The sequence below is a fragment of the Carettochelys insculpta genome, chromosome 18, assembly GCF_033958435.1.
Source record: "Carettochelys insculpta isolate YL-2023 chromosome 18, ASM3395843v1, whole genome shotgun sequence".
Taxonomy (NCBI): Eukaryota; Metazoa; Chordata; order Testudines; family Carettochelyidae; genus Carettochelys; species Carettochelys insculpta.
In genome coordinates this window covers 14,158,289-14,181,758 of record NC_134154.1, presented here as the reverse complement: position 1 = coordinate 14,181,758, position 23,470 = coordinate 14,158,289, and the positions used below count along the sequence as shown (strand labels likewise).

The 23,470-nt window shown below is 42.0% G+C and overlaps 1 protein-coding gene across 11 annotated transcripts in view; it reads left to right on the top strand.

Moving 5' to 3' along the window:
* Nucleotides 1-23,470, top strand: part of FBRSL1 (fibrosin like 1) — an 866,837-nt gene that overhangs the window by 611,852 nt on the left and 231,515 nt on the right. For all 11 annotated transcript variants that reach the window (XM_075012787.1, XM_075012779.1, XM_075012788.1 and 8 more), the window contains exon 5: nt 3,379-3,408. In XM_075012787.1, the coding sequence (XP_074868888.1) occupies nt 3,379-3,408 (30 nt within the window). The remainder of the gene's footprint in view (nt 1-3,378; nt 3,409-23,470) is intronic.

The following is a 23,470-nucleotide window of genomic DNA, read 5'->3' as shown; positions in this document are numbered from 1 at the left end:
ACAGCATCTTCCAAAGTTTTGTCACTGCAAATTTAGGCTGTGGTCTAGCAAAGCACTTTACCACGTGTAGCATAAGAATTGTCTGGTAGACATTGGCCTCCAGTGGTTTCTGAAGATTACCATGACATAAGCTGACCTTCTAGATGTTCAAAATAGAAATGTAGAGCAACATGCCCTGTGAATTTGGTTCAATAAGGACAGCCCTTGAAGGGAACCAGGTTGTATAAATTGAGTTTGCTGCAGTTTAAGGGTTGTTTTTTCCAGATTTTCAGTTTGGACATTCATGGCTATTGTAACATCGCAGGAATTTTACAACCTTTATTCTAGCTGTATGTTCTGTGGATTCATAGTTTCCAAGGCCCAAAGGGATTATGTAGGCTGACCTCCGGCATGATACAGGCCGTAGAACTTCCCAAAATAATTCTAGAGCATATCTTTTAAAGAAAATCCAATCTGATTTTAAATCAGATCAGTGATAGAGAATTCACCACAATCACTTGTAAATTGTTTAGGGGGTTAATTACTTTTACTGTTGAAAATTTCCTTATTTCTAGTCTAAATTTATCTAGCTTCAATTTTCAGTCATTGGCTCAAGTTGCATCTTTTTCTGTTAGATCGAAGAACCCAATATTAAATATTTTCTACTTTATACAAGTGCACTCCTTTTATAAGACTCTCATTCATCTTGGATGATTTGATTCTTGCAAGCAGTTAATGTAGAAATGATTTTGTGTCAGTGGTTTTGATCACTGCATGCCGTTGAGTCTTACAGCAGTGATTCTTATAAAAGGAATGCACTATGTACACAGTAACCTCTTTCATATCTGACATTCTATCATCCAAAACTCTCAAATAACTGGCATTTTAACCATAAGTAAATTTTAGTTTCATTTTCCATAGTATAGTATAGTGAAAGTAAATACAAATAAATATGGCAAATACAGTACAAGTTTATAGTGTACGGTACTATTGTTCTTGGTAAATAAAATATTCTGCATATATTTTTTGTTTAATAGCTAATCTTATTTTTCTTTAGTGTTCTGCATTGCTAGGTATACCAACTATTATCCAGTCATGGGGCTGCCAGATATGAAAGAGTTGACTGTAACATGGAGCAAGTGTATTTAGCTCTTAGGGGTTATCTGAATGACTGATCCCTAAGAGCAGAAAGTTAAACAGTTTGTGTGTTGTGACTTTCCTAAGATTCTTTCTTGTAAAAGCTAACGGTGGAAATAGTGTTTCATAAACCTTTGGGGGATTGTTAGGGGTGACCTAGACTTGCCCAGGGTTCCTATTTAACTTAGTAGCCCCATATCCTATTGAATGTCTTATATTTTTATAATCTAGAATAGATTCACAACTTTTCTGAATTTGCATAAAAGGTTTAAACGCAAAGCACTATTGACAGAGTGTTTCCCAGGTCAATCTAACCACTGCCTATTGCTGCATATAGATTTGTATGTCTCCGTGCAGTAGCATGGCTGAAGAGGGATCAGATCAGAAGTGACCATGATTGCCAACTTTTTTCCTTTAAAGTCTTGTTTCTTCAAAACTATGACAGTGCAAGTGTGGAGATGCAGGCGTTTTAAAACTGTAGCACTTGTCGGTGGAAAGAGGCTGGAATAATCAGGAGAGGGAGATGCAGTTTTAAAAAAGGATGTGCATTTTGTTTTTAAAAAATACTTTGGAGACATTTGAAGAGGGTTTGTTCTGTACAGTTGAAATAACAGCAAAATAATTATTCCTCTCTCCCCCATATGACCCACATATATTTTTAGAATTATTACCACTAAAAGTTAGGTGAGAATAAGCTTTACATTGGAAACCTGTGGCATCCTGAACTGCATGATCATGACCCCCTGAATGCCAAAGTTCATTGTGTGCTTTGTACTTAGCAAAGAATACAGAGTCATCGGAGCTCTCCAGCACCTGGGGATGAACACCTCATATGCCAAAAGGAAGAAGAAATTATGTCATTTCTAAGGCAACCCACAGCAAATGACATATATATGGGCCTGCTGGCTGGGGGGAGGGAGGAAGAATTGGCCTCTGGAGTCTGGCAATACAAAAGCGCCCAGAGCTCCTGGCTGCTACTGCAGTGGCAGCAGTGGCTGGAGCCCCGGGTACTTTAAATCGCTGCTGGAGCAGCACACATGACATTCTGGGTGGCTTTCAGGGCTGCCTGGGGGTGCAGGAGTGCCAAGCAGCGTACTCCCAGCAACGCTGAGGGCCGCAGGGGAGGAGAGCATGCTACGGTTCCGTCAGTGCTGAGGGCTGGCTGCCCCTTCCACCCAAGGCCCCGCCCCTTCTCGGGACACAACGCAAAGTGTCGCTGTCCCTGCTGATGGCCATGCTGACCATATGATTAGAAACAATCCTCCTGCTGTGGAGATTAGAAGATGGGATTAGATGATTTAAAGAAAGGTCTCCTTTTCTTACTTCTGCAATGCAGATATCTGCAAAGTGTTCACTTTTGCAGTTTGCCATACTTGTGGTGCGTGCTCTGAGCTTGTTGACCACCCTATTAAAGCATTTCACAACATGGATCCCCACCCTAAACTCTGTTTACAGATGTATGCGGCAGGTTTCCATGCAGGGTGAACTAAAATTCCAGTGGAAGCCAGACGCCCCACCACCACAATTCGGTGTGGGTTTGTTTCTGTCTTGAAAATGTGAATCTTTCTGACCTCTGGCCAAAGAAATCCATACATCCCTAAACATTCAGAGTTTGCGTTGCCATTGCTTGTGCAGTGAAAATGAAACATTCTATTTTCAGAAACAGTAAGAGAGTTCACACTGGAAAGCTATAAACACTTTTGGACCTGGGTTTGCCATCTCATTTGAAACTAAACTATTTTAAATAATGTGTTAGATGTGTTTTAAATTGCTATTATGGGCACCGCTAATTTGATTTTGAAACTGTTGCCACCTTCACAATTTCCTCACTCGGTGACAAAGTGTTTGTCAAACAGGCAGCCTCCACAGCTTTGTCAGTGTGTTGCTAGAGTTTTGGATGAAAAGAGGCTTAGATTCATGTTGAAAAATCCATGTGACATCCAGTGGTACTTGCATTGCATAGCTAATTGTCTCAGTGGATTAAAACTTACTTTAGGAGCATCTAATTCAGCTATGAACATACTGTATTTTTATTTCTTTCAAAAAGAGAAAAAAACCTGGTATTTCTTTGCATTTGTATCTATGTTGGCAATGTAAACTGCATACAATGAAAGTATTCTCTGTTCATTGAAATATCCATTGAGCAACCACCTGAAAGATTGTAAAGGATGATGCGGGAGTTTCATTTATACACAGATATTTCATGAAGCCTTTTTTTTCTCTCTCTCTCTCTCTCTCTCTCTCTCTCTCTCTAATCTGCAGTGTGACAGCGAAAGTGATATTGACGATAAGGTAAGACTGAATTCCTTTTTTCCATATGCTTCACTGGCTTGGAAGTTCCCCTCCGAGAAAAATAAAAATGATTCTAACAATAGCATAATATTTTCCTTTAGCCTTCATGTCAAATTTAGAAATATCGGTAACTGCACCATGTATCTGCTTCAGCAAACGATAGTCTCATGCCACATCTACATTTAGAGAGAAAGTCAACTTAAGATACGCAGCTCCGGCTATGTGACTTGGTAGCTGGAATCAACACACTTTAAGCCAAGTTTCTGCAGCATGCCTACAGCTGGGAGTGCGGGATTAATGGGAGAAATTCTCCCATTAACTTCCCTTACTTTATGCCACCCCATGGGGTATCAGGGTCAATGGGATCACAATCAGTGGTCAATTTTGCACATTCCTATGAGATCTACTAAATGGACCCCCCCTTCCCACCCCCTGTAAGATCAATCTCTGGAGTGTCAATTTCAGGGTAAGTGTAGAGAGGCCCTCAGATTTTCACTTAAGATGAGGGTTCAGCTGTGAGTCAGGACCACCAAAGTAGGTCACGATTCCTTTTTAAGGGCATCAACACCAGCGCTGATAATAGACTTGCTGAGGCCTTCAGCCTTGGGCAGTGGGGGTTCTGACTTTGGCTGCATATCTAGGTGGCAGGACTTGATTTACAGAATCCTCACCTGGGAATGAAACCTGCAGGCTTTGGTTTCAGCATGAGGTCAGTGGGGCTCGGGCTTTGTCTTCCTTGCCCCCAGGGCAGTAGGGCTTGGGTGAGCTCAGGCTTCTGTCTATCCTCCTGGGGCTGTGGTGTTGTCAGAAGGATTTTTGTTGTCAGAAGGATGCAGTGAAGTTTGAGAACCACTGCCCTAAGCTTAGACACGCATGTGAGCTTTGTGCTGTTAATACAATGCTCTTTCTTGATTGATATAGGCTTACTAGGATGCAAGTCATTGTGTTGGCATTATCTTTTTGTTTGGAAGACAGACTTCCCTGATAACTCCTCAAGAGCCAATATTTTATTTATAACAACCCTTGAACATGTCAGTTTTGTAATGAGTTTGGAAGATGGACAACTCATACTGCAGTGTCTGTGAGGATAGGTAACTGTCAGGGAGTATTTTGTCATGTAGCATGCATATTTATCATGTGGCAGTGATTTTTCTGACCTTTTTGTTTGATATGGATGTTAGACAGTGGGAGGCTATAGGAATAAGTTTTGGTATATTTATAGGGCCTTCTTGTTTCATCCCCTTGACCTCCATTCTTGTGCTTCACCTGTGCATTGAAAATAGACCATACCCCACTGGAAGCAGCAGCTGCAACATGCTTGTGAACATTGAGCACTTAGTCTTCAGCATCTTAATAACCTTTTATTTTAGCAAATATTACTTTCATGTTAAACCTTCATGAAGCCTTTTCTGTGCTTTGATTTTCCAGTCCCTTACATCCATGCATGAGAACCAACAGCATACACAGATTCCACTGGATCAGCATTACAAATGTAAAGGTTGAGTTCTGAAATTACTTATCCCGTTTGGCATGACAGTTCACTGTGACCTGACCATAGGAAGAAGTGAATTCAAGATGCTGCATTGAAAGTTATCACTAACTTAATTTTTTGAGCTTTTTGTTTGTTTTGGTTTTGGGAGGGGCATGGGTTTAAAACCGGGAAAATGTGTGCTACCCTTAATTTTTCATTGTAAAAGTAACTCCTCATTTAACATTGTTATGTTGTTAAAAATTGCAACTTTAAGCAAAATGATGTTAAGAGAATCCAATTTACCTGTAAGAATTAATCCCTCGCCCCAATTTACATTAAATTCTGGAAATATTTTTTTTTTGCCAGACAAAAGACATTACATACATATACAGTATAAATTTTAAACAATTTTGCACAAACAATTTAATACTGTACTCAACAGTGATGATTGTGACTCTTGGTTGAGGTGTTGGAGTCAGAGGGTAGATTGTCCAACTGCTACTGTTGCTGTTCTTGCTGAACTTCAAAAAAGAAATCTAGAGATTGTTGCGTACCTAGAATTGACTTATCTGAAATCAACTTACCTGGCTGCCTACACAGCAGGAGGTTGATGGGAGAAACTCCCCCATCAACCTCCCTTCTTCCTCACAATAACAAGGAGTACAGGGATCAACTGCCAACCCCAGATCGTTTGATTTCACACGTCTCTACCAGGCATGCAAAATCCAGCTCCGGAAGATCAACCCTGACTGGTTTGATCTTCCCTGTTGTATAGACGAGCACTGAGACAGGAGGGAGGAGACACAATAGATACACAGCAGTGTCTGCAAATGGTTCCCTATGGAAACTAAGCGTGATGATGAACCCCTGCTATCCCACTACAGCATCCCGCTCCCTCGTCCAGATGGCATATGCACGTGCTAGACTAAATTCCCTTCTGCCTGGAGTGGCTGGGGTCATGCAGCATCAATCAGCTATAGAAAGACAAAGAATTTGGGAAACCCATGTCATTTCCATGGTAATCTGCTCCCCTTGTGGAAGCCCTGTGGGTTAGGCTTGGACTAGCTATGGAGTCAGTTTCACCAGCAGGTTCTTATTTTACAGCTGCTGGAGGACCAAAGACCTGTTTTACAGGCTGCCCTGGAACAAACAGGCCTGCTGTGTCTCCCTGTAGTAGTCATGCACTCAGCACCAGAGCAGCACTTCAGCAAATGTTGCTGTGACTGTTGTAAGATGAGGAAAATAACATTTGCTGCAAGGCTGAGCCTCTCTCCACTGTGTGTGTGCAGGGGCAGAGAGATGCAGCTGACACTGAAGTGAATGGCAAAGCTCATGTGGATTTCACAGATTATCTAGAGTACAGGGACAGGTTCTGCGCTTCCCTGTGCCACATCTCTCCTTTGCTAGAGCGAAGCAGGTGCTGGAAGGCCAGTAACTTGCTTTAAGCAGGACTGCCGCCCACTGTGTTCCTGCTACCACACTCCCACAAAAGTAGGAGGGGAGTAGATGGAACATTGTGTTGTCAGGCACAAGATAGGAAGATGGGGCTGCTGCTGGGCACCCCCACAGCTGGTTTTCAGGCGATCTCAGGTGGACCAGCCGCAGGGGTTTGGTGTAGCGCCCTATGCCTGAGAACTGAGGAAGGCAGCAGCTGGGTTGCAAAGTGATGGTGAATTACTGGTAGCATGCACATGGGGAGTGTTTACAAGCCCATTGGGGTGCCACACCATAACTCACCCAGGCATAGCCCAGGCGAGGGGATCCCTGCAGCGCTCCCATCACTCTGACTGTGGCAAGGAGGTGGAAGGTGCCAGGTTAGGCTAGGAAGCACCTTGAGCACAAGCAGCAGCTTCCACCATTGTGATTCAGGTACAAGCGTAGACACTGACTTTTCCAAGTGCTGGGGGTTCTCAGACACTGGCTGTGCCACAGGCCCATCCCTAATCCTCCCCTTCCCGTAAGGTCCTACCCCAACCTGATTCCTCCTCCTCTGCCTCTTCCAGCCCCTGCTCCACCTCAGCCTTTTGAACGCCACAAAACAGCTGATTGCAACAGGTTAGAGGTAGGGGAAGGGAAGGGAGGAGGAATGCTGATCTGCAGAGCCAGCTTATGGGCAGGGTGGTGGGGGAGGGGGACTGCCACCCACCCTGGTTCCAAGCCCCCACCCACTAGCTCCAACCGTCTACTCTTGTAGAGAATCTCTCAAGCGGTGAACCAGGGGTCTGTAACCTCTGGCTCTGGAGCCACATGCAGCTCTTTAAGGGACTTCATTGTGGCTCCGGACGCTATAATTCAAAGTAACAAAAAAACAAAACAAAACTCCTCGTTGTTTTCAATAAATGGTGATGGTCCTGCAGTGACCAAGTGTCACATAACAAATCATTGTGTGTGAACTGTTCTTAAAATAGGGGTTCCAAAAAGTATGGTTTGATGTTATTTTTTAAGAACTGTCTCGTATTCACGTGCGCTGTGGCTCTTGAATTGCTGAGTATTTTACTGAATTTAAAAAAAATGGCTCTTCTTGCTATTTTGGTTGACCTGAGTGGACAAAGCAGGCAGTGGCCAAACAACATTATAATGGAATATTTCACATCTTTAAACAGGCATATTCTCTAATAGATCAGAAACACAAGAACAAAACAGTGATAACTAGGGTGATGTTAAGTGAGGAGCTGCTGTATTCTTTTTAATGTCCTGTCAAATTACTAATTTTCCCTGAATGAGTCAATAGGTATGTGTTGGCAAAAGTGCTTAAAAGAAGAGGGCTATTTTAATCACGGCTATTGAATGAAACACACAGTGGGCATTTTCAGCATACATATTGCTTTTGCAGCATATGTTTCTAAGGCTGTCTAATGCATCAGGATAAGTAATAACAGGGTGGCCCTTGGCCAAGAAACAGGTTGAATTTACTCCCCAAAAGCTTAGGTACCAGAGGGTTAAAACATTTCTTAAATTGCCCAATCAGAGAAAGTAAAAGCAATAATTTAGAAAACAATTTGAAAGATCTGCCAGTCAAACCTCAGATGAAGTTGTAAGTGACATGTAGTTTTATTATATTGCTATGCTATTAATGATTATCTAAATTACACTGGTAGACCCAGCTAGTGGCATAACATCTGAGGCTGACGTTTGTTAGATTAGGTTTGACTTCACCTTGTAGTGAAGAAATTGAAATCTGAACAACATTGATTAGCTTTCAGAATGTGGGATCTGATGTTACCTTTAGAGGAAGCAGCATTGTGTTTGGTTGTTAACTTACTGTCTTTTACAGCAAAGGAAATACCATTATAGAATTTCATACCATTATTGTAGCATTGCATACAGATGTGAAATTGAACTATCCAGTCTCGTACATGTCCCAACCGCCCTCCTTTTAGCAAATCCTGCATTTTCCATACTAAAGAGGGAGCAAGAGCAATTGCTTTTTTATATCTTTTGTCTGATTAAGTGAAGACCTGAGACAAGACATCAGGTTCATTAAGTAGGCCTGTGGCATTAAGGAAGATTGCCTTTTGTGTCCACAAAGACATGCACCTGGAGCATGTAAATTCAGCGCCCTCACTGCTGAAGCAGATGGATTTCTGTTTTTCCCAAGCTATCTTCATGTGGAACTCCCACTGCATTCATGGAGCACGTGGAGAATCAGTCTCTGTTTATTACATTGGTGTTATACCCAAGTGGACAACCGTTGGTTGTAGATCGTAATCTTGCCCTGGATGATGCAACAAGCAGCTACCAAAATGCTGGCCTGCATGGCCTCAACAAACAATTCCTTATGGCAGCCTGAGAGGTCACAGTGCAGAATCTTTCTGCTCCTCAGAAGTTGAGCCATATTTCCCTACTTAATAATACTGGCTGCCCTTTGCAGATAGTTGTAGGGCTAGACATATGCTCTAGTTAGGATGACCATCTGTCCTGTTTTTGCTGGGATAGTCCTGTATTTCAAGCATGAGGAAGGCATCCTGACTTATTTTGACAAAAGGGCTAATTGTCCCATATTGCAGCTCCATTCCCAGCTTCCTGCAGCATGTACATGGCTACAGTTGGTAAATGTTGACATTGTAATGTCACGTACACCTCATTGCAAGACAAGAAGAGAGATTTTGCATTAGAAGCCATGAACACGTAGCATTCCCCATTATAAACTTCTGGCTAACTTCAGTGAAAATATATATTTTACATTTTTTATCTATTAGTTATAAAAATCTAGTATGTCTTTTTAATGGATGCTCAGTAAACAATGTTATTTTGAATGTTTGTACTGTACAGGTATGACTGATTTCCATTCAACTCGCTAAAGTCCTGGCAATTTTACCAGGTGTCCCATATTTGGCATAGGGAAATATGATCACCCTAGCTCTAGTACACACTTTCTAAGGGATAATACGTATGGTCGGTGCCCCTTTCCTAGCATTTTAAAGTGCTACAGGTCCTACCTTGCTGTTTGCTAAGCACCTTATGCCATTTTTATAGTAATACATACAAACATACCTTGTGAGGACTAATTAAATGCAGGCCAGCACTTAATAATAAAATACTTTGCACTTCCGTAGTGCTTTTTATTTGTAGATCTCAAATTGCTTCACAAAGCTGGATTAGGAGGAGCAGGAATCCTATTTTATTTGGGGGAGAAGAAATTGACCACAATTATAGAATCAGTGGTGTCAGCTGAGAATAAAACTCTTCCTACCTCCACTTCCACATCCCATTCCCTGGACTACTGCTTACCTCTTATTTATTTAGCTCAGGGCTTGTCTACACTTGCCCCAACTTTGAAGGGGGCAAGTTAGTCAGGGCGACGGGATATTACTACTGAAGTGCTGCACTGAATCCACAGCACTTCATTAGGCTAATTCTCCCCCACAGCAACTTCAAAGCTTCAAATTTTGAAATGCTGGCATGTGTGGGGCTGTGGGCACTTTGAAGGGCCCACACTATTTCAAAGTCAAAGGGACTTTGAGGTAGCACAGGAACTTCGAAGTGTCTACAGCTACACACGTGCCGGCACTTTGAAGTTTGAAGCTTCGAAGTTGCCGCGGGGGACAATTAACCTAATGAAGTGCTGCGGATTCACTGCACCACTTCATTAGTAATCACCCGTCACCCTAATTAACATGCCCCCTTCAAAGTTGAGGGCCAGTGTAGACCCAGGTTCACAGAAAAATAGGTTGTTAGCACTCCCAGCATCATTCAAACACATCCTCTAGTGCAATGTTTGTACTTTTTCTTCTCTGTATTAGTAGCTGTTAGCAAACACTTCCTAGTTTTTAGCTTTATGCAGTCCTATCCAGTACTCTAGAAGGCAGTGACATAGTGTAATCAACTGAGAGCACAGTTAATTATAAAGAAGATGAACCAGAACTGGTATTTATAGCTGTATGAGGTACAATCTGATGGCAGATTGTGACGGTGCTTCCAAGTGATGATTCTGCTGGTTTCAAAAGCCCAGAGACTTCAGGTAGGTACACTAATCAAGACAGGAACTCATCCATTCCTTTCACTTAGGATTATGAATTTCCACCAACCTTTGTATCAAGCTTCTGTTTCACCACAGAACTTTCGAGGGAAGCAAAAGGGGAGATACTTTCTCACACTCACCTTTCTAAGAACTGCTGTTTGTTGTTGTTGTTTTAAGTTACAATAAATGGAGCTTTTCTACCATGGAAACAAACTAAGTGCTCTGCAAACCATGCGTTCCCAGAGAGGATATGACTCCCATTTCTTCTGCCTTAAGGTCAATGACAGGCATGGATTTGACTCTGCCATTGGTAGGAAAATTACAGAGTAGTTCTAGCTGTGGAGAGCGTATCACATTTATTTAGGATGGGAGGACGAGGAGGGGCATTTGTGTGGCATCAATCTATGTTCCACACTGTGCAGAAGCTGCCATGTGAGGCTTATGGTCCATAAACATTGTTACAGAAAATATATACTCCTTTAATAGCAACAACAGCATTAACAGATAGCAATTACCCTTCATTTTCAGGAACTATAAAGTCTCCATTAATTCAAGATTTATGTAGTTATAGCATTTAACACAGGAATAACACCACAGAGAATAGGTTTATACACATGTAATGAGAGAGCTTATGGCATACTTTACTGAACATTAACATAATAGAGTAATATAAACCATCAACAGTTCCACTTATTGTCTCTTACCTGCTTTAGCATCACTATGAAAAGTGGCTAGCAGCTTGGTAATGTGCTCTGTTAAATGGCTTTCTGCAGAAAGCCAAAAGTCAAGTTGCATAAAACAAGGGAATGAGTAAGCTCTGCTCATTACCCCAAAATGCTGTTCTGATTCTTTTTAATAACTGTGTTCACAACCATGTTGAAAAAAAGTCTGTTTTTCCCCCCTTTTGAAGTAATTCAGTGTTCATGTTCTTTCATTCTTGGGCTTCTGTCTGCTGTGTGTAAAATTAGGGGTTGTCAATTTAATTGCATGGACCCTGGGTATAAGCAAGTTCTCCAAATCAAGGGTTTGATATCAGGCATTTCTTCATTTAATGTGCTGCAAAATAAGACATTAAAAAAGACATTGTGTTTCCAAGTTAATTAAATGTTCATTTCATGTTTATGCTGCAATTCAGTTTTGTGTTCTAGCTGTGGTAGGAGAGTTTCAAGTAAGTAATATCTGAGCTTGAAGTGAAAATTGAAAAGGGCATTGGTGGAGTTGCTAAAATAGTCTTTTCACAGGCTCTTTGCAAAAGCGCAATAAGTTTGCTTCAAGCTCTTTTGTAGTCCATGTCTTAGACCTTTATTAGCACACCATAATTTAGTTCTTCAGCATCACCCTGTGACTGTTACTTACTGGGCACTGACAGTGCATGCATCACCTTATGAATATAAGAGGGCTTACATTCCCTGCTCCAAAGCACTTACAACATGAGCACTGCCCAGAGTTTCTGTTCACAGTGCAGAGAGAGCAAGTACAGTTAGAACCTGTCTAATCCAGCAACACCCATGGTCCATCATGATTTTAGTTAGCTGGATGACCACTTAATCATGGATGTAGCCAAATTTCCTGTGGTCTTATAAAGTTTGCTTACAGCCACCAGTCCTGGCTCTCAGTGTTCTGTGCTGTTATTTAGTTCTAGTCTACCCCTAAATGTCTTCTAAAGGCCCAGTAAGCAGTGGACGTGTTGGTAATGCTGCTAGACAAATTGATCTGTGGTTTGACAAATTCTCTCATTTGCCACAAGTCAGGTCCCAAGGGTGCCAGATTAAAGAGGTTCAACCTGTGCAAGTGTGGATGATGTAAGAGCCTTGCAGAAGTGATTTCTGAAATACTCCTTGGAACAAAAATATTCCCAACATTATCACACACTTTTCAGATAAACCTTCCTGAATTTTCTCCCCCTCCCCGGCCCTATAATTTCCACTCTGTGCTTTGTGATCAGCATTTGCTATCTGGTGAAGAAACCCTGAATGGAGAACATCCTTTGTAGCTCATCGTTACCGCTTCATAATCATGTGAATATTTTTAATAGCAGAAGAGGTGGGCAGTACAAATACATCCAAATCTAAATGTCAGACCAAACCTAACCCTTTGTTCAGTTTTCAGGCTGACTGACTGACTTAAGCTTTCATCCTCCAAATGAGTCTCCCTTTGTCCAAAGCGTGATGCATCCGCAGTTCTTTGACTTCCCATTAAAAGAGTTCTGGGAGCCAAGTAACCAGAACGCTCCAGACTGCAATATGAGTTTCACCTGTGAGGCTGTCAGAACTACAGAAGCCTATCTCACAAAAGCAGAAGTAACAGTTCCTGGAAACTCCCGTACCCTTTCCTCCACCAGTTTTTTGATTACTCTATCCAGAAATGAATTCTAAGGCCGCGTCTACATGTGCATGCTACTTCAAAGTAGCGGCGCCAACTTCAAGATAGCGCCCGTCACGGCTACACGTGTTGGGCACTACTTCGAAGTTGAAATCGACGTTAGGCGGCGAGACATCGAAGTCGCTAACCCCATGAGGGGATGGGAATAGCGCCCTACTTCGAAGCCCTACTTCAGGGTCTGCCATGGCAGCCATCAGCTGAGGGGTTGAGAGACACTCTTCTCCCCAGCCCCTGCGGGGCTCTATGGTCACCGTGTGCAGCAGCCCTTAGCCCAGGGCTTCTGGCTGCTGCTGCGGCAGCTGGGGATCCATGCTGCATGCACAGGGTCTGCAACCAGTTGTCGGCTCTGTGGATCTTGTGTTGTTTAGTGCAACTGTGTCTGGGAGGGGCCTTTTAAGGGAGTGGCTGTTCCTGGCACCCTTATTTCGATGTGTGCTACTTTGGCGTGTAGACGTTCCCTCGCAGCGCCTATTTCGATGTGGTGCTGCCCAACGTCGAAGTTGAACGTCGACGTTGCCAGCCCTGGAGGACATGTAGACGTTATTCATCAAAATAGCCTATTTCGATGTAGCATGCACGTGTAGACGTAGTCTAAGTGTGCTACTCTGTTCTATCTATTAATGTGGTTTAAAGCCTGGACTAGTATATGGGTCAATGTTGAAGACAAGAGAAAATTCACATCACCTTACTCCCACCCACAACCCAAATACAGGATGAATGTACCTGTTGGCTTGTATATTCTGCTTGTCAGCTGCTATTTCAACTGCTCCCCTGTGGTTTACAGGGTCAGTAAAAAGCTTTTGATAGACGGGCAACAATCTAGTACTCTGCCAGGGATCATGAATTATTCTGTATATGCTTTAAAGAAAATATAACCTAAAAAGTAAAGAGCTTTAATGACATTTCATAATATCCTGACTATCATTAGCAAATTGCATTTTTTTAAATAGGATCTTGTCCTTCTAGACAAGTAGAACACCTTCAGTTATGTAGTGCCTGAAAATGGGATTTGAAAGCTTCACTCTTTTTAATATGTACTTAAAGAAGTTTACTGTATTTCCTGTGTTTTGTTGGGTTTCCTCTAATTTTGTGTGCTTTTTTATTGTTACCCATGCACTGCAACTCTACCGTGTATTGACAGTTGCAAAAACACTCAAGAAAGAGAAATGGCTGAATTAAGTTTTTATGAGTTTATTTCTTCTTAATAAGATGCTGATGTGTCCAAGCAGGAAATAACGTAGGTAAAAGTGATGGTAAGTTCAGCATTCGATGCTGTACAGTACTTTTTCCAGAACCTAAACCAATTTACAGCAGCTTGACATCTGGAAGTTTGAAACCACATTGACCCAATGACCTTTATGTACTCGGTTTTACCATAGGTCATAATGTCCCATCCCAACGTTTACATTACATTGGCTTGAAGTTTGTCAGAAACCATAGCAAATATACACAAAAAACATGGTTCCCAAACCTCTTAGGTCTACTTAAGGGCTCTGTTTCCCTGGCCTTTCTCATCCTATGTTGAAATTAGTTGGAGATCTTTGCCTAAATCTTTGGCAGCTGTCTTAATTTGTGGTTTTCTGCTCCTGACAGTTTACTGGGGAAGCAAAGCGTGCCTTCATCTCCAATAATAAACAGCCCACCCGCTGACACTTTGACAGACTTAATGGTTTTTTATACAAAAATGGACAGACTTAATGTTTCGACTGTAGCGATCATCTGTCCTGATCTCCTTAATGAAATTAGATTAAGTGCACCTGGGAAAATGCTGAGACGGCACATTGCTTTCATCACTTCCTTTAATTTAAAACCAATTTACGGGGAAAATATTCTCTGAAGCTAAGGGACGCAGAGAGGAAAAAAAGGAGGGAGTGGAGAGGGGAAAGAAATTTTTAAATCTATCTGGATAGCTGCTGGCAGTTTTAATTCCTTTTCTTGCTGGCAATATGAAATATTAACAACCTTAAGAACTGAGAGTTTAAAGACCCTCTCACTATCCCACCTGTCTTTCATAGGGAGGAAAGAAACCAACCAAAATCTTTACAGTCAAGATAACATCCAAGGATAAAGCCAGTTGCATTTTAAGGCTTTTAGATTGGAGTGGCAGAGGAAGGAAGAAGACCTGAGGATTGTCAGAGGTTTGCTCACCTTTACAGCTTTTCCAACAGCTGGGATGATTTTTCCTTCAACATATAATTTCCTCTTAAGTTTTTAACTGGATGGAAATATTCTTTAGTGATCACTTGGTAAGGATTCAGTTGTTCAGGTAAATAGAATTTTGCCAGTGTAGCTGTAAAAGCAGAAGCAGTATGTACAAAATACCATGGCAAAAGAAACGAAAACCATGAGAAATGTTCCTTGGATTCACGCTGATGAGCAAAAACAACATATCCTTTTAATTTAGAAAAGTTTGAAAGACTAAGCTGAGTGGCTTTTCCATGAAGAATTTTTCTTGTTCTCCCATTCTGTCTTCATTGATTGGAAATACCCTAAAAGTTTGCTGAAGGGCTTTTTACAATTGAGCTACTGTGAAATTTGGGCTTTAAAAATGCCTGGACTAGGTTAAAATCTTTCCGTATGGGAAAAAACATATAGATGTGTTAAATGCTTATAGATTTTGGCATTTTGATTACGCTGTTGTATTGTAGCGTCAACAACACAGCACTGATTTAGCCACTGCCTGCCCCAGGTTTCAGTCTTGTTGGACCAGGAGCATTCAGACAGCAGGCAAGTAGCTTGCAGAAATTTGGAATAACTTTTCCTCTTCATTTTTATTCAGCTTCACTCTTCCTACAAGATTTTCATCAGGCGGGGTATCCCGTCAGGATAGCCACCACATTCTGTATCTGTCCAGTACCTGACACATCCATTTCCCAAAACAAAGAGCAAAATCCCTTCCCCCAGAAAAGCTCTTACTAGTTAAGGACACTAATGCAGCAAATGTAGGGGTATGCCCTGTCATGTGAGCGCAGTCTTTGAATCATATACCTCTCAATAATCAGCAATGAAGACTGTAGTATAACTGGAAGGAAATTCCAAGAGTATTAAACTTAGCATTGTAATTAACAGAATCACTGTGGCTTGATCCTGCCAATCTTCAGCCCCAAATGTCCTTGTACATTCAAAGTAGTTCATGGGGAAAGTCTCCATTCACTGTAAGTATGCTCATTATTTAATGGAAGCAACCAGCATTTCCTTTAAGCTGTGTGCTTGGGCAGCCACCCAGGAGAGATATGAGTGCTACCCGCAGATTAGCGGAGCAGCAGCAGCTGGCAGCGTGTGTTACTGCTGGTAGTGCACATCCTCGTGTCTTGGTGCACATAGCAATATTTGTTCTGCACCTGGACAGGAAAGCTTAGATGGAATATTGGAATGAACCCTATACATGTATTAAAGATAATCAAGCATGTATAGCTAGCTGGAATGTTATAGATGGAAGAATAATCGGCTAAAGTTGAAAGGGTTCTCATTTATCTATAAAGCAGATTAGTGACCTCAGTGGATCTAAGTTGAATTTCTCGTGTCTTTACGCAGCTCTCAAAACCTAAGCAAACTCTTTATTCTGGATAGAAATATGCTTTCTGAAGTGTTTGTTTATGTAATTGCTCAAGCCAGCTCTGTGATATATGGTATGCACCACTGTGCTTCATGGACAATCTGACCATGGCTACTAGATGACCATGAATCTCTTATTCCTTTAGCCTAAATTTTTGTCTGTCCCTCATCCTCCTACTTATCCCAGTGGAGCTCAGATAAGAAGGGCAGGGAGATAACACAGGGCTGCCTGCTTTTAGGATTGTAGTAGTTATTTCAGGTTGAACCTCTCTAATCCAGCACTCTCGTCCAGCAACATCTGTAATCTGCCATGATTTTAGTTAGCTGAATGACCACTAGTCACATTTGTGGCCAAGTTTCCATGGTCCCACGAAGTTTATTTACATCCACCAGTCCTGGCTCTCAGTGTTTTGTGCTTTTATTTAGTTGTCATTTACCCCTAAATGTTTTCTAAGAGCCCAGTAAGCAGTGGAAGTGTTGGTAATAAGTTAGACAATATTGACCTCCCATCATCCGGCAAATTCTCTTGTCCAGCACTGGTCAGGTCCCAAGGGTGCTTGATGAGGGAGGTTCAACCTGTAATAAGGAAGGCCTATTAAAATGATCATTCAGCTTACTGCCCTGCAAGGGTGGGTTATAGCCATACAACAGAGATTTGTCTGCAGCCTTATTGCAGTTCTGCTGGCACCCCTTTTCTTGTTCTCCTTTTCAAGGCCCTTCCCACTTCTGCTCTGCCTATTGATTCCTTTTCATTCTAATGCAGCAGGCTCCCCTCCTGCACTTTGCCAGCTTCCCTCATTCTCCAGTTACCTCTTCCACCACTCTTCTGGTGTTCTTGAGCACAACATAGAACGCCCGCCCTGAACTGATCTATAGGGTGTCTCCTCCTTCAGACTCCTCCCCAAGACCTGCTGCTGCCATGAGCCTACAAGAGATCATAGTTAAACTGGTGTGCATTTGGGGATGGTAGAGATTTATTTTATTTTATGCTGTTTTATGGTGCTTCTGTTGTGTCCTGTTGGTTATGTGGAGGGGACTTAGTATGTCTCAGTCTAGTCAGTACTAGAATACAAATAATATATAATTTATTAGTAATTTGTGCTTATATAAAGCTTTTCCTCCAGAGATCTAAAATGTGCTACAAAAAGGAGTAAGCATCACTGTCATCATTTAATAGGGGAAAAAGCTGAGGCTCAGTGAAAATAAGTGATTTGCCTGTGGTCCCACAGTGTGTTAGTGGCAGAGGTGGGACTAGAAGCCCAGATCTCCTGACTCATGCCCAGGATCTGACCACTTCTTAGTCTTATTATTTCACTATTATTACATGTAGTCTTAGTCAAAACTAACTTCTAGACACTTGTCATATATATTTATTCTCTATCAAAACAAAAACAGTCAAGTAGCACTTTAAAGACTAGCTACTTGACTGCTTTTTGTTTTGATAGTGTATAGACTAGCACGGCTTCCTCTCTGTTACTGTTTTTATTTATTCTCTGTTATAGTAACAGGTATTCCTTGAAAAATAATTAACTCTTAACTAAACCGGAATATGTTTTGGGCTGTTTTTGTAAAAAGTTCATAAAGTGTTTGTGTTACATTGAAAGTCTTGTACTTGCTCAGACCTTGAAGTTTGTTCTCATAAGTGCTTTAACCTGGTGAGAGTATCAAGCTCTTGTTCTGATTGTTGCCTCTTTTGAACTCAAACACACAGTGCTTTAAGAAATCCTTTCTGCGACTGCAACAAATTAAAGGGTGGTTCCAGGGGGAGAACTCATTGGGTAGAGGTGGCATCTTCTAGCCAATATGTCTGTATTTAATCAACATGACTAGTTCTTCTCAGCTTTTTGAAGTTTCCATGATTCCTTGGCTCTGGCTTTGTTTCTGCTTCATACGTCATTACAATAGCCATCAACCATTTGAAATATTCAAGAACCATCTTGTGTTGTGACAATAGGTGGTAAAGTACCATGTAGAGCAGATGTACTGGAAGTGGATGAGTGAAAAAACTTTGTTCACCTGCTTGCTACACCCTCCCTGCATCTAATATACCTGGGAATGAAGAAGGTAGGCGAGAATATTATTTAAAGGACTCCACAGGCATTGATTCACCCTTTCAATATCCATGTAATTTTAGGTATGGTTCCCATACTTCAGATGAGGAAATTGAGCTAAAGCATCCTGATGCAGACCACAAAAGCAATTAGAAGCTGAGACAGGAGTTCCTGTCTCTTTCTCCTGCTCCAGCCCCTACACTGTGCTGCCTCTGTACATTCTATGTGACATGGGCATTTATTGCTATGTACATAAGAAGGAGGAGAGATTTTATTTGTACTGTAAGGAGAGCATTTTGGATGGATGGGCTTCACTGGAATGCTACTGCAAATTAAAATATTTCGATGTAAATCTAAGGGAGCTCAAGTGTCCTGTACACTTACGCAGATACAGGGAATTTGCTTTTCATTTTGGCTGAGAATTCAATCACCATGGTTTCTTTTATTATTATTAGAATACAATACAGTGTGAACCATCCAATCTTGTTTAACATTACCTTATACACAGCTACATTCAATAAATCATTACCCTGGATTTCATTTATTCAAATCCAATTGCCATTTAATAGCAATTTAGTACCTATGTTTCTTTCCTACATGTCCTTGAATGACTGGTAAATAAACAGCTCTGCTCCAAGTGGAGAAAGTCATCACCCTATAACAATATGATGAGGGAATGTGCATAAGGAATTACTGTATCCTAATCCCCATCTTAAAAATGTTGCGGGTGTTTCACTCACTTGTCTGGATGATCTCTCTGAAGTGTATCTTCCCCATTCTCTCCTCAGCTGGTCACACCAGAAGTCCATCCTGTAAACCAGCTTTATACAATTCACCTTAGTTTTCACACTTCACAACATTTTATGTAAACAAAGGGTGCTTTCCCTTGCATGAGTTTAGCACAGATTTGTCTGCTAAGCAATTTCTGATGACTAAATAGATGTTTATGTAAACTGCAAAATGATGTTTTTTCTCTTTTCCTCCTCTCTGGCCTTGCTTCAGCCCACCCTCCTGAAAGTTGAGTTTCAGCAGACAAACCAGTGGCGGCGCAAGCTTTCTATCAGTAACAGTAATGTTGTGATCAGTAATAAAGAATCATTAACTGTCAACTCTGTGGCCTGGTCTACGCTAGGGATCAAAGTTGATCCCAAATATACAGTTCTAATCACTCCATTAGCATATCTAGAATCGATGTATCTGAATCGACTTTGTTCCCTGGTACAAATCAGGGCTCTCTGTGCTCATGCCGACATCCTTTACTCCGCACAGCAGCGTGGAGTACTAGGGTCAATGGCTGAGCCCAGAGAAATTGACTTTGTCACATCTTCACTGATGCAACAAAATTGATCTCCAGAATATTGTTCATGGCGCATCAAACCCCCCATAAGTGTAAACATACCCTGTGTGAAATAGCTGGTAGAAGAGGAAATTTGGGACAAATGCTGTCCCAGAGTCATTCAGCTGAGGACTGGGACTTGAACTTTGCATTTTGGAACTGTCCTGCCCAATTCAGGACAGGTGGCATGGTAACCCTTGTTATAGCCCTGCTCAACACTGGTCGCTCAAGCAAAACTCCCATTTGGTTTGGCTGAACAAGAAGTAGACATCTGGGAGACAACAGACCCCAGAAGAATCCAGTATAAAAGAGGTCTAGTTTAACCCCTAATTCAGTAGACCGTGTTTCAAAGGTAGCCATGTTAGTCTGTTTCAGCAAAAGCATCAAGGACTCCAGGGGCACCTTAAAGACTAACAATTTTATTGTGACATAACAGATATTTTGGAGCGTAAGCTTTCGTGGGCAAAGACCTGCTTCATCAGATGCATGAGTCTAAGATTTCATCAGCTGCAACTTATCTCATCAAATGTATGAAGTGAAAGAAAAAGAAACAGATAGTGCCCCGCCCCCAGTACCCCAGGCCTGTGGCCCCAGGCAACCCTCCTCTGTGCCTCAGGCCTCTCCCCTGCCCCATTCTGTCTCCACCCTGACCCCCTCCCAAACTCTTTTGGCTGAGGATTACCTGAGGCAGGGCTCTGACTACGGAGAGCAGCGGCAGCAGGGGGTCTCCGTCTCCCTGTCCCCTCCTCTCCTACACTGACTACATGACACAAGTGGCAGCCTGCTCCACTCTGTTTCTCCACACCCTCCCAGCTCTCTGAGCCCTGCTTCTCCACAGGCAGCTGGGTCATCCTCCCAAATGTCTGCAGAGAAGCAGGCTTAGAGGTCACAGTGCAGTGGAGTAAAGTACGCTGCCACTTGCTCTGGATGGTGAGTGTGGAGTGAGGGGAGGGGAAGCAACCCCTTGCTGCTGCCACTGTTGTTGGTCAAGCGTGCTCTGCCCCGGTAACTGCCCCCACACCATCCATAGCACGGCTGGAGTGGCCGTCCCAGGGCACTCCAAAAGCATGGGGCCCCACCTCATCCTATGGACACAACAGCTCTGCAGGTAGAAGGGATTCTCCCATCTCTGTACCCCTACTGCCTTTTTTTTCTTTGCCTTCATGCAGAAGTAAGTTGCAGGTCACCAAAGCTTATCCCATAGTAAAATTGTTAGTCTTTAAGGAGCCCCTGGACTTCTTGTTTTTTCAGTGGGCAGTGTCCTTTTAAAAAGTATGTTCGTGTTACCCTTTGGAAACAGAACTCCACAGTTCCTCTGAAGAATAACAGCATTGATTGAATTTTGTGAGTTATAAAGCATTTCTGGTCCTCTCTGAGCCATATTCCACAGCACTCACTTGGGGAAGCCAAGAAAAATGCTGGCCCGAGTTTCGGGAGAGTTTTGTTTGAAAGCTTAAAAGCCTATATGTGTTCTTCAGACACACACTGCCTCCTCCCTACCACCTCCCCCGCACCCCCATCATAGTTAACCGAAGTTTTTTAGAAAAACAAGTCAGCCAGGGATCAGAAACAGTTGCTGAGCAGATCTTGATTTATTTGACAGTCTTAGTAATAAAATAATTATTTGTTTAACTCTTCCTGATTAGTCTGAAGAGTCCTGCCAGCCTTAAGAGGATTGACTAGTCAGGAAACCACTGGCATTTTGGCTTTGTTTTTATTTGAAGGGCTACAATATTATTTGCAATAATTTTTCATGTATTAAGTTTGGCATTTCGAAATAACTCACTGACGTGATGTGAACATTTTCCACACCAGCTATAAATCTATTACGGAGAAATTTACAAAAACAAAATGACTCCATATTGCTTGCAGATGTATTTTGTAAAAATAATTGTTTTTCACTGGATTTTAATGTTTCTGAGCCTTTGTAAACATAATGCCTAAGTGCTTTTATTCAATAAATGTGGCCCATTCAATAATTGTTTGCACATTGCAGTCCAGTAAATAAGGAGCTGATTTTGACCAAAATCTGCATAGCATTTAGGTTGCTTAGGTCACAGCCCTAGGGGAGAGACAGTGAGAAACTTTGTGTTTTCAGACGTAGAGGACTGTGGCTTCAGGAACTAAGACAAATAAGCCTTTTCTCTTTAATTAGTAGATTCCTGCTTTTAGGCAAGATTTTTTTTTTCTTAGTCAAGTAAGGCTGGGAATTCCAAGGAGGCAAAGGATGTTAGGCATCCAATCCTGTTAACATTTTGTGGGGTTTGGGGCACCTCTGTCAGGTTCCTTTGAAAAGCCACATAATAAAAGGCTGTCTTCAAGTCTTTTTGTGCAGTGTCCTTCCCATAGGAAACACCACAAAGGAGAGAGTAAAATAAATGTCTGTGTGCACATGTGTAAGACAAAAAGTTCTGTATTATAGCTAATTATACCTTGTATAAAAATTGTTTTAAAAATTTAGACACACTAGAGACCTCACTGAGGCAAAAAGGATGGTTTGAATAAGACATCTTGTAACCTTAATCCTGGGGGAACTGTCAGGCTAAACAAAAGTCCACAAATAATTAGATATTACGTGCTATGCAAAAAAATGACCTTACAAAGCAAAAATATTCCAGAAGTAAAATTGAAGGAAAAACAAAACTCAACAAAAAACACATGGACTGTAATTCCTGCATGAGATTTGTTTGGTACAGTCCTGAATGGATGGCTCAAACCAAACAGATTACATTGATGAGCTGATCACAGGTAATGGAAATTGGTATTACTGGAGATATTCTTCCCTCCCACACGTGTGGGTATGTTGAGAGGTAGAGTCTCAGAGCTCTCTTCCAAGGTGCTCAGAGTGCACCTTTGGGGCACGTTCCTTCAGTGGGATTTAAGGGGACCCAGTATCTCACAGGATCAGGTCCCATAAGAGTGAAGGATCTGAGTTGTATTGAAAGGTGATATCTGCCATTCTCCTGAAGTATCCAACAACAGACAGTGAGTGAAATCCTGGCCCTGATGAATTTAATTGCCATGTTCTCACTAACTTCAGTGGAATCAAGAGTTCTCCCACTGTCACCAAGACCATTCCACAGCTCCCAACAACCACCACCCCACACTCCCTGCCCTGATATGCTCTACTCCCACAAATTACCCCAGGAGAATGTGAAGTCTTCCTTTTTAGGCCAGTGAACACAGATCCTGAGAGTCTGTTGCTGTCTCTTATTGCCAGCCAGACATGGTGATTCTATCCTAGTTGGCAAACTGGTAAAAGAAAAACCAAGCAGGCTGTACTGTAGTTCCTTAAAGACTAACAATTTTATTTATAAGGTAATGAGCTTTTCTGGAGCAGAACTGGGATTTGTGGGTCTTTCCCACGAAAGCGCATTCACTAATGAATAAAACTGTTACACTATGTCTTTACTAGAGAGTTTTGTCAGCAAAACTCGTCGCACGTCAACACACAAAATGTGTTTTGTCAACAGTCTGTCAACAAAACTTGGTGCTTCTGCTGACAGCATTCTGCCTCTCCCTGAAGAGGAATAATGCCTTTGTAGACTGTTTCTGTTGACAAAAAAGCTGTGTAGATGCTCTGTGGTGGCCCTCTGTCGATGGACAGGGCTTCCAGTTCACTGGGCAGCCCTGTTTGCTGAACTTCCAGTTGGCCGTTCTGTTGAGAGAGCGGCCGGGCAGCCTGGCCACTCTCTGTCAACGAAGTGGATTGCTCTTTCAATCCACTTTTGTGTGTGGACATGATCTGTTGACAGAATTTTTGCCAGAAGATCTCTTCCAACAGTAACTTCCATCGACAGATTGTT